The following is a 12,119-nucleotide window of genomic DNA, read 5'->3' on the forward strand; positions in this document are numbered from 1 at the left end:
CCTTTTACTCTGAGGTAGTGTATGTCTTTGTCCCTGAGGTGGGTTTCCTGTTTTCAGCAAAATGTAGGGTCCCATTTGTGTAGCCAGTTTGTTGGTCTATGTCTTTTTATTGGGGAATTGAGTCCATTGATGTTAAGAGAAAAAAATATGGAACGCTTTACGAATTTGCGTGTCACCCTTGCGCAGGGGCCATGCTAATCTTCTCTGTATCGTTCCAATTTTAGTATATGTGCTGCCGAAGCGAGCACCAATTATGTGGTTTTGTTTCACTATGTCTCTTCACAGTTACTTCTTATTTATGGCGAGTGGCTGTTCTCTGTGTCCACGGCGATGTTAGGCATCCTTTAAAAATAATTATATCACACTATAAATGTGTACTGTTTACTGTACGCCAATTATACCCCAATAAGGTTGTAAAAAAATGCATGAATATGTTTAAGTAAATAAAAGTACGTTGGTCTGAAGAAAAATAGTAAGTGGCTAATAGACCAGGCGGTTGCTGTAGTGAGAGAAGTCACCCTGTACATTTGAGAACCTCAGATGGGGCCTGCAGTATGAAATGACCTTCCTCAGACCTCCAGACTATCATCTCAAAGTCTGAGCCCCATTGACCCCTTTCTACATGCCTCTCAGAAAGCAACAAGGCCTACTTGGAGAGTACAGTGGGACTTTCTAGGAAGAAAGTTCTAGAAGTTTTTTAGAACCACTCCGAAGTGTTGCCACAGGCCGGAACACACAACATAGCATTCCCTCTCTGTGCACTCAGTGACCCTGCTAGGAGCTGCCTAGGTCCCAGTTGGGCTGAATGAGGTAGGGCTGCAGCTCAGAGCCTGGGAAAAGTGCTAGGAGCAATTTGGAGAGCCTGCGCCCTACCTCCTCCAGGCACCCAAAGCGCTAGCAGATGTTTGGCAGGCAGATTTCCTCATGAGCTCAGGAGGCATGTGGAGGACAGGGAAAGTTCAGTCCTTGACCTCAGAATAGAATGGGCTGAGGAGACCCAGGGGGTGGGGGGGTGGGGGGCGGGTGGGAATAAGCGAGGAAGTCACACTCCCCCTCAGCTCCCAGCCTGGGAGGGAGAGTGACCTGATGCTTACCACAGATGAGGGTCTCAGAGCTGCCCCTGCAGTGAGGTGAGTGGCTGCAGGACTAGGAGAACTGGGTGGGAACCCTGGGTTCTCTCTGCCCAGTTATTTCCTGCCTTGATTCTTTGAACTGGTTGTGCTTTCTGCCTGACCCATCTTCCTGTGGATCTCAGAATGGGGACTTCTCTCAACCAGATATCACCATCTCCAGGAACCCTCTAGGACATTTGTTACCAGACCCTCCATTTCTGCTTTGCAGCACAGTTAGTGCCATGCACAGTTAGTACATTACATACATCCCCATTTGCCTCTTTAGCACACGCCCTACTGTGCGCCCAGTGCACCAGCTCAACAGAGGCAAGCCTGAGCGTGTGTGTGTGTGTGTGTGTGTGTGTGTGTGTGTGTGTATGTGACAGGTTGCAGGTATCATTCCGTTTACCCTAGTTGGCTGGCCGTGATGCCTGACAGTTTCCTGCTCCGGATGCCAGTTCCAGAGGGGAAAAAGCAAGCACCCAGGTTGGAAGGCAGCCTCTGGGGACCCAGGAGAATGGACTCAACTTCACAGAGGTCAATGCCAAGGCTCAGAGGGAGACATCTCTCACTCAGCCCAGCAGCACATGGTTGGCAGCTTAAGGGAGTCTTACCTGGTTGAGATCCAGGGCCCAGTGAGGTTTGGGAGCAGGACCACAGTGATGGGCATACCATTAGGCACTGACTGCTGATACTGGGGTTCCCAGTGTAGATGGCCACCTCCTGAAGTCCCAGCTGTTTCTGTGGCACTACCTGCAAAGGATAAAGAACCTGGTTAGAGACCCACAGGCACCATGTGTACAGCCTGACCTGTCTGCTTGCCCTGTGTCAGGGGCCAAGCAGGCTGCCCAGCCCACCTCAGGCTCCAGAAACCCAGATGCTCACTGACTGCATGCAACACACTTGCCACTGTCCCTGTCTCTGTAGTGGGACACAGACCAGGGTCTACTCAGTGCTCACTGAGTGTGTAGCAGGAGACGAGAATCTGAGTGGGAGAGCAGCCGCACAGACCGCATCCTGCCAGGCCCTCTTACCTAAGCCTGGCTGGGAGCCAGCACCACATCGAGGGAGGTGTCTGAGGATGAGCTGAGCAGCAGGGGTCCTTCTGGTGACCCCAGGATGGGCTGGCAAGGGCATGGGGCAGCTCCCCACAGCTCCTAGCTGCTGCTCAGAATTGAACTCAAGACTTCAGCTAAGGAGCTGTAATTCCTTCAGAGTTGTCATCTCCAAGTCAGAAGGACAACTGATACAGCCCGATGGCAGGATGCTAGTGTGAGCAGTGTCCAAATCTTACAGCAGTTACTGTCCTCATGGTGGTCACTGGATCAGGCTTGCCAACCCAGCCCTTCCCACTGAGCCTGGGGCCCAAGTGGATCAGGAGGGGCTCAGAGAACCTTGGCCAGCCAGGGCCTCCAGGGAAGGCTGTGGACGGGGTAGAGAAACTCTCCCACAGTATATTCCCATCCCTTCCCCACTGCAGGTTTCCAGCTGTGCTTGAGGGGAGGCCAGGGAAACCCCATTTTAATAATCAGAGCTCTGTCTGCTATACACTTGGACCCCAAATCCTCTGTGCTCAGCAATCTCTCAGGGAAGTTTATGTTCCTGGGATCTGGAGTCATATGCAGGATCTCTGGGGACCCTGTCACTAGCTGAGAAAGCTGAGTGCTGTAGCGAGTGATGAGGGTAGTGGTGTCACGGATCAAGTAAGGATCCACGTGGTTTTGTGGTATGTCCTGCAATCTTTGCAGCCATCCTCAGAGTTGGGTGTGGCTTTATGGTTCAGTTCAATGGGTTTGTGGCACTCACCAAGAAAAGCCAGAACTGGAGCCCAGGTTGTCAGATTCAAGCCTGACAAGGTGACTGCTCCTCATTTGGGTCACCAGTGAGAGCACTGGGAGTTGAGTTGGAGACCCATAGTGCAGGACACATGTGTGGAGATTAAAGATCTGAGTGTGGCCCTTGGCCCTAGAGATCAATGGATTTGTTGATCATGGTCAGACAAGTAGGAGAAACAAAACCAAACAGCTAACCAAGACAAGGTGTCTTAAAGTGCGCACACCGTCACTTGGGGGAAGCGAGGCTGACAGAAGTCCTGCATGATAGAAGATGGGGTTTTCAGAATTAACTTGGCACAGTATCAACCAGACCACTGTGGTCGGTCAGTGCATGGGCATCCCCATTGAGCCCAGGAGTCTTGGACTGAGACAGACTTGTCTAAGCTGTCAGCCAGAGCACATTGTGGCACTTCTGAGCCACAGTCGTGGTCGGAAGCTGCTGGATTCTCTGGATTCAATTCTGCAGGTTAATTTGAACATCACCGGTGTCAATGAAACCTGTCGCAAAGTGTTGATTTGGTGAACAGATGGGAGCAGAGAAGAATCCGGAGGGGTCAGCCTTATTTGCCTGGTTGGAAAATGAAGCTTACATTTCACAGTGAAATAGCACACAGGTTCTGAAAATGAGAGAGTTGTTGTCTCCATGAATCTCTGGTCCTTGAAGAGATGCTGTCTCTGTTGGGAAGGAAGCCGTCACACCCTCCCCGAAGGCACCGAGAAGAGATGTCACGCTCTGTCACAAAGCCTCAGATGCTATTTCACCCAAGTGTGTTTTCGTGCATGTTATTCTTCTGCGAGAAGTTAGGATTTAATTACGTTAGGAGACTATAATATATAGTCAGACCTCTTTGTCTTCAGAACACGAATACACACACAAAGCCCAGTACAATGGGGACTTTTGTGAAGAAAGCCCCAGAGGCCAGCCATGCTGGCTTCCTATAACCTCAATGTAAAGGTTGTTAAAAAAAAAAAAAAAAATCAACCACCAACCCAACTAAGAGTTAGAAATAGTCTCACGATGTTGCCCCTTCACAGCTTTGGGACAGACCTCGATTTTCTTTCCTTTCTTCACCCCGCTTCTTTTCCTCTCCCCACAGGAAAGTCTTAACTAGATGAACCACTACCGGCAGATGGGGCCATGGCTGGGTCATACAACTCTTTGCAGGGACCCGAATGCAAGGACCAAATTGATTTTTATCAACCATGGATTTTTAATTAACAGTGGTGTCCACTTTACTGCCGTTCAGTATTTACTGTTTACCCACTAATTAAAAATTATGTTGCTTTTGCACTCATAAGAGCGGGGACATTTGAAATTAGATAGCATCGTTCAAATTACCTGCAGAATTAAATTTACAGTACCCAACTGCTCGGACCAGGCTCCCAGAGCTGAAAATATGATCTGCCATGGCCCGATGTGTTAGCGGGAGGTAGACACCAGGGGCAGGCCACTTACACAAACACCATATGGGGTATGATTGTGGCTGTGGGGAGTGTGGATGCTGCCTGAATCCCTGACTGTGGGGCTCTAAAGAAGCCCCGAGGTCCTCACATCTAAAGAGCCCATGCCTTGGGAGTCACCTGGGTTGGAGGCTAGATCTCTGCCATGCTGTGGCACTCCACAGCCATGGGGGGGAAACATCTTCTGCCTGGCCATTGCTGGGGAATGCCATTGCTGCATGGCCATTGGGAGTTCAGGACCATTCACAGCCACATCCAAGAGTTGAGGATGCAGAATCTCAGAGTGGTAGAGAGATTTAGCTGCTGTCACTACGAGGATGTTGTCTCTCAAAGAAGCTTGCTTCTTTCTTCTCTCTCTCTCTCTCTCTCTCTCTCTCTCTCTCTCTCTCTCCCTCCCTCCCTCCCTGCCTCCCTCATTTCTTTCTTTCTTTCTTTCTTTCTTTCTTTCTTTCTTTCTTTCTTTCTTTCTTTCTTTCTTTCTTTCTTTCTTTCTTCTTTTGTAGTACCAACTCACACACGCTAGGAACTGAGACTGATGTGGAACTCACAATCCTCCTTATTAAGCCTCCTAAGTGTTGGGTAGATAGATGTGTATTAACAAGTCAGCTCTTAGATGTGTGTATGCACATACATGTACAGGACAGAGGACACCTTGGCTGTAATTCTTTAGACATTGTTTACCCTTTTCTGTTTTAATTTAATTTAATTTTATTTTATTTTTGAGGCAGGTCTCTTTGTAGATTGGAATTCACCAAGTAGATAGACACTTTTTTCTTTTCTTTCTTTTCTTTCTTTCTTTCTTTCTTCCTTCCTTTCTTTTTTTTTTTTGTTTTAAACACAACATGGGTACTAAGGAATTAAACCCATTTAGACAACTTTTAAAATGCAGTAAAACATATCTAATACAATAATCAGGTTGGATACGTGTCATATATGTGTCTACTCACAGGAAGGACAGCCTGGAGTATATACTCTGCCTCAGTAAACAAACAAAACCCCATTCCAAATGCATCCCTTTAGGCATTTTAAAGTACTCAATCTGGTGGCATTTAGAATGGTCACAACCCCAGGCAGCTATCATCTCTGTCTAGTTCCAGCTATTCAGTCACCATGTAAGGAAGCTTGCTCTCTACATCCACCACTCCCCTCTCCTCGGAGCCTGCAACCAGCAACCTCACTGTTACTATGAATGGACATCATCTATATATTTCCCATGGATGGAATCCACTGTGCTTGCCTGCTTCTCACCAAAGTCACCCCTAGGACTCGAGGGTATTAACATTCTTCAGATAAGCAGTGGAGGCCTTGAAAGCCTGCATGTCCAGCCCTGAGATGGGTAGGATGAGAGATGATGATGATGATGATGATGATGTGTGTGTGTGTGTGTGTCTGTGTGTCTGTGTGTAGGACAGTGGAGACCTTCTCTGCTCTGGCTGCCCAATCCTCAGAAAAGCAAGAGTAGAAGACTGAAGAGAGGGCTGAGCGAGCTAAGAGCACTTAAAAATCTGAGTTTGGACCCCTAGCTCCTATGTGGAAAGACAGATGTGACCGGGTGTTTCTGTAAACCCAGAGCTGGTGGGAAGAGTGGTGGAGACAGGAATTTGGCTCGAGTTCACTGGCCAGCCAGTCTAGTAAAGATTTAGTGAGCTCTGTGTTCCGTGAGAGACAGTTTTTCAAAAGAATAAGGTTGAGAGTCACTGAAGAAGAGAGTTGTCTCTACATGAATATGCATGTACACACCTGTACACATATGTTTGCAAACACGCATGCTGAGCATGCACGCATGTGTGCACACTCACAAACATATACACATACACACAGCACACATACAGCACACACACAGCACCCAGAAACACACACACATACACACACACACACACACACACCTATTGGAGGATTCTAGATTTACAGGACTGTCCATGAGGGTTAGAATTCTTTCTTGAAGAGACCTATAACACAGAGCCACCATGACTCTGAATGTCTTTAAGGAAGAGTACATGATAGTCTCTAATGTCCCAGGCTTCCTCAGTGTCCTTAGCTGTCCAGCCTTCCTTTCTCCTAGCCCGAGAGATTTGTGGACTCTCCCTTTTCCCTTACCTGGCAGATCCCACAAGGCCACTCTGCCATGTGGCCTCATCTTTCACTGGTTTTTGTGTTGACTCTTAGGCTGGCATTGTAATCCCGTCTCTATTGGAAGAGCCATGCCTGGCACAGCCCCTCTGCTCTCCCACCCACTCCCCATGCCCTTCCACATCAGCAATAAAGTATCTCCTTTCTACTTGCTTTTGTATTTTGACTTCTCATTTTTGGGAACAATTTTAGACTATGTTGCAGAAGCAGTAGAGTTCTGGTATACCCCCTGCCTAGCTACTCTGAGGGTCCCATCTAATCTACTCAGACACCCAATGATGACCAAAACCAGGAAGTAGAGTGTAGTCAACAGCCTGTTCTAGGTTCACTCTCTGCCTTGTTTATGACAGTTTTAGGTCCAGGCATTTAATTGTCATGTCTTTTCCACATGTCTTTGGTTTTATCTTTCCCAACCTTGACACTTTTGGAGAATACTGGACAGTCACTTCACAGAGTCCCTTTATCTGGAACTAGTGTTTTCTCTTGAGTTTGGCCCATGCCTTGTGACAAGAGTAATGAGTGACTTCACTTCACTGCGTCAAAAGATCCTGGGTTGGCCAGTCTACAGTTTGGACTTCATTACTATGCCCACTGTTGAGGACAGTTGTCTACTAATAGACTCAAGGTCTCCTTGAGACCTGGTGACATCCTTGCATGCCATTGTAAGCCCTGACCTATGTGTTTCCTGTGCTGGAGGCCATCACTTGTCCTGAGTTTATAACTGGCTTGTGATGTAAGGAAGAGAGCTGCCCTTCTCTTCTGAGGGGCAGTGCAGCTCTTGTGTCCACTCATAACTGCTCCTGGGTGCAGACATCAGTTTGCAAAGTGTAGATCATTATTGCCAGTGCCTTGTTCCCCAAAGCCCCACTAACCTGGACACTGGGTGTGCCTGTAGCTCATCTCCAGTGTTTTCTCCAAATGACCTGGTCAGGTTTTGTTTGTTTGTTTGTTTAACCTTTCCCAGGTAGCAAAAGATCTTCTGAATTCACTTAGCATTTTCTTAGACTCAGCCTAGACTCACTCCCTGTGTTTTTTGTTTTTTGTTTGTTTGTTTTTTAACAGAAAATGGTGTGTAGACACCAGGGGCTGGGTGTTCCCTGTTAGTGGGCCTCAGTGCTTCTTCCCCACTTGTCTTCCCTGATTCTTTCCCCTTCCTCTCTATTTCTCTTCCCCTCTCCCTCCCCCCTCTCCTCTCCTTCTTCCCTCCCTTTCCTTCCCCGTCCTCCCTTCTTTCCCCTCTCCTCCCCTTCTCCCTCCCCCTTTTCTCCTTGTCTCTCCTCCCTTTCATCCCTTTCCCCTCCTTCCCCTCCTTTCTCCCTCCTCCTCCCTCCTCTTTTCCTCCCTGTCCCTCCTCCTGTCCCCTCTTCATTTTTCCTTTCTTCTTTCTCTCATTTCTTCTATTGATTCCCGCTCTTTCCTTTTTTTCCTCATTGCTTCTCTTCTTCCTGTACTTTTCCTTTGCTCCCTTCCTTTCCTCTACAGTATTGCCAAGCGAGTCCACTTGCCTCATTAGGACCAGGTTCTCCTTTCTTTCTCTTAATGCCACTCTCAGCACAGTACCTGGTTGATGCCCTAGAAATAATCCTGGAAAGTTCTCAGACTGACACTCCCCAGTTCTCCTTTCCTCCATTAAATGCAGGAGCACTTCCTTTCACTATGAGCAGCATCCCTCCCGCCCCCCCTTCGCCTGCCTTGTACACACCTCTTCCTTCTCTCAGGATGTGGCTGTCAGGGTCAGACTAGTGGTAGATTTGTAGCTGTTGGGACTTTTGAGGAAGGACATTAAGTAACAGCATTCCCAGGATTCACGGCCCAGGCAAGTGGAAAGCAGAGAGAGGAAGTTGGAGGGAGATGCCATGTGAACATTGGATCCAGTCAAGGGCTGGTTCCAGACTCCAAGCCCACTGCTCACTACTTGCCTTAGAGCCTGTTCTCCCGGGGGTGGGGTTCCATAAAAATGCCGGTACACCATACATATAAAGTCACAGATACAACATCACCAGTCACTCATGGCTTCCAAGAGCCATGGTCGAAAAGGTAAAAAGAAAAAGGTGAAATTAATCATAGCATCTTTTTACCCAATCCTGACATTACATTACAAGTGATGATGGAGACATTTGATGTGTAGACCTTGCATAGACTTCACAGCATGACATCAAAGTTGGGTGCTGTGTGTCTTACAACCACAGAGCCATTTAGGTTAGGTTGGTTACCTCCTAGTGATGGGTGGGCTGCTGTATGGGACAGAACCCCAGCTTAGGAATGGAGTGTGGGTCTTCTTTGGGCAACAGGGGTGGGGGTGGAATCCAGTAGGTTTAGTTTTCTACTCAGACTCTGGTCCTGCAGCCCTACTCTGTGCTCTGTGTATAAATCAAATTTCTCCCTCCCTTCTTTCTCCCTTTCTCCTTTCTTTTCTGCCCTAGGTCATTTGGAGAAAACACTGGAGATGAGCTACAGGCACACCCAGTGTCCAGATTAGTGGGGTTTTGGGGAACAAGGCACTGGTAATAATGACCTACACTTTGCAAACTGATGTCTACACCCAGGAGCAGTTATGAATGGACACAAGAGCTGCACTGCCCCTCGGAAGAGATGGGCAGCTCTCTTCCTTACAGCACAAGCCAGTTATAAACTCAGGACAAGGATATCTTGGATCTCAGGCTGACCTTGAACACACTTTGAAGCCAGGGTTGCCCTTGAACTGTTAATCCTCCTGCCTCCACCTCCGGAGTACTGATTTGCTTTTTTTTTTTTTTTTTTTNTTTTTTTTCAATGTACTTGATTTACAAGGAAACAAACAAAAAGTCAGAACATTTCTGGTTTCTTTCAAACCCTCAGCCGGAGGTGATTCACCTGGAATGCTTGGGCTTGGAGGAAGGCTTGTGCACACTTTAAATAAAAGTGTCAACAACAGGTCCCACCCAAACAATAAGCTCTTGATTAGCAGAGGCCTCCTTATGCACTCTGGGACGTGCTGGCTGATGAGGCTCAGAAAGCCCCAGAAACTGGCAGTCACAGGAACGGCCCTCACTGTTGCTACAGAAAACATGTGCTTTGGGATGAGATCACCATACACAAGGAATGAGGTCGTCCAGTAGATCTCCCCAGAGAAGTTCTCAGATTGGCATGTCATGAAAACACCAACAAATCATGGAAGAACGAAGACAGAATTGGACGCCCCAGAGCCTGAGGGCCCCTCTGCGGTGTTTGGCTCAGCTTCAGCCCCTTCACGTGTCTTGCATTTGGCCATAATCTTAAAGCCTTGTAATCCATTGAATTCAAGGCCTCTGTGCTTAGGGAGCATGTGTGTGTGTACATTTCAACCCTGGGAAACTCAGAAATAGCAAGTTCTAGAATGAACACGTCCCAGTTTCCACTCCTGGCAGTTTCTCAGGCCTTTTGGAATGTGTTCTCTGCTGGGTGACCTCAGTGGATGACTGCCCTGAGGACCCCGGGAAGCATGGGACACCTGCAACCGTTGATTCCCAGATGGAAGATGCATAGGGGTCTGGAAGGCCCACATGAGAAGGCTAGTGAGGAACAGCAGGGCTCCCTAGTGTCCTCCCAGCTTTCCATACACCCCCCAGAACCCAGGCATCAGTGATGTAGTTTGGCTTTGCCATTGGTGTGGCTCTGTGGTCATGAGCTCCTGTGCGTGGGAAGCCTTTTGTCAAGGGGAGAGGTTTGCCGCTGGGACATCTTTCCCGAGGTCCGAGTTTAGCATTTCCTGCTAAGGGAAGAGGGAGCCCACTACTCTTGGGATGGGAAAGGAATGAGGGGGCTTGGGGAGACAAGATTTGGCCCACTCAGCTGGCCCATCCGCCAGGTTTTTCTGTTTGTTTGTTTAAGAATGTTCCAGCACTAAAACTTCCCATCAAAATTCTCTCTGGGCCCCATGGTAATGCTAATTACTCTGCACTGCGCTGGGGCTCCCCCCCCCCCGCCTGCCCCAGACGAAAACTGGAAACTTCTAGCCAGAGACCAGCTGTTTCAAAATAGCCCAGGCATCTTGGTGATTGATAAGAGCTCTTCCCTCTTTACCCAGATGTGGAGTCTAAGAGACAAGGCTTCCTCTGCTTTGTCAGCACCACATTCCCAGGTCTGTCTCTAGGTAGGTCTTTAGCTATCCATAGTCTGCTCCAAACCATCCTCCATCATGGACATAGAGTGGTTGGGCCGAGATGGTTGAGTGCTTGCTGGTTCTGGATGGCCATATTGGTGGACATTGTGTCTGTCCTGAGGGGTGTAGCTCTGAAACGTTGCTTGCTGAACAGATCTCTGTCTGGAAGTCTCCATCACACCCTCAAAGCCTTGTAGATTTCTTGGCAGAAGATCCAAATTACATTTTTCTGTAGAAAAGGAATTTGGCATGAGTGTCCCAAGGTTGTGGTGTATTCTGTAGGAAACAGGACATCAATCTGAGTAAGTGGTAGTGAAGGCTTCCTGATGAACCATGAGATGGGTGGTTGAGAAGAAACCTAGGGCCAGCACCTCTAAGAACTGGATTCTCCTTGGAGACTTGAGAACTTGGTAGCCATCAGGTCTTCTCCTAAAGGACCAAGGACCTTCTCATCTATCAGAAATAGTTAGAAGGTTGCCGGTCTTCATGAGAACATGGGGACTGGAGATCTTCATGAAGTGTCTTGTGTCCCTAGACTTCTCAAAGATGTAGGGGGCGACTGGAAGCCACCCCAGCGTTGGGGTAGGCTGGGCTGTTCTTGGGTGTCCCCACAAGGGGGACCTCTTGAGCTTCAGTTGGGGTGGTTGCGAGTCTGGGTGGAAACCCTGCACAGGCCTCTTCCAGAGTTGGCCTCAAGCCCAAGGGCCAAGGGCCTCCCTTTCTTTCTCCTTCTAGGTCTTTGGGCCAGACCGAGTCCATAGAGGGCAAGCTTTGGGGCTCTATGCTTTCTCCCATGCTAAGGGTCATCATGTTGGGTCATACCTAGGACATAGTTTGAGACTGAAGTGGAAGGATAATGGGAGTATTGTCCTTGTTTCTTTTTAGACATATGGGCAACTTAGAACAAGAGCCACAAATGGAACAAGAAAGGTGTAGGACAGAGAGACAAACCGCCTCTTCCCTGGGTTTCTCCCCAAAGACGTGTAGCAAGGGAGAACTTTGGGTGAGAAAGCACAGAGATTTTAAATGCAAGAAAATTAGGGGGATTCTAACAAATCAATCTTTCTTGCATTGTGTTGAGATTAAGTTCATGCTCTCTTTCATGTATTCAAAATAAAGAATATCCCCAGAGTCTGAACTTGTGGGAAAGCCTACGTCATGCTCAAAAACCCCATTTTGCTGGGAGCCACCAGACTTTTAAGAGAAATAGTAATATTTAATTACGGTATTATTGTACCATCTAGAAAATTAATATAGTTTTCAATTTCAGGCGAGTGTCTGAATCTTGTTTTTTAAATTACCATACAAATAGAATCCTAGAGACACAAATATTGGTTTAAGTGTTGCAGACAAGGTACTGGGAAATATGTTGGTTTCCTATTCAATAAGTGGCCTAGCACTCTTGCCTTCCCTTGTGACCTCCCGATGTTTGTCATCTCAGAGAATAGAACTCATGGTTGC

The 12,119-nt window shown here is 47.9% G+C and overlaps 1 protein-coding gene and 1 non-coding gene across 2 annotated transcripts in view; both read right to left on the bottom strand.

The window, feature by feature from the left end:
• The window catches only part of Apcdd1l (APC down-regulated 1 like), an 11,932-nt gene extending 7,576 nt beyond the window's left edge, over positions 1 to 4,356 (bottom strand). The window contains 2 exon segments of the mRNA XM_021192820.1: positions 1,727 to 1,865; positions 4,287 to 4,356. Of these exon segments, the coding sequence (XP_021048479.1) occupies positions 1,727 to 1,865; positions 4,287 to 4,356 (209 nt within the window).
• Positions 142 to 248, bottom strand: LOC115063796. The gene has a single exon (XR_003843655.1). It is a non-coding gene; the product is annotated as a U6 spliceosomal RNA (small nuclear RNA).
• Positions 4,357 to 12,119: the final 7,763 nt, after the last annotated feature.

The sequence above is a fragment of the Mus pahari genome, chromosome 3 (assembly GCF_900095145.1).
Source record: "Mus pahari chromosome 3, PAHARI_EIJ_v1.1, whole genome shotgun sequence".
Lineage (NCBI taxonomy): Eukaryota > Metazoa > Chordata > Mammalia > Rodentia > Muridae > Mus > Mus pahari.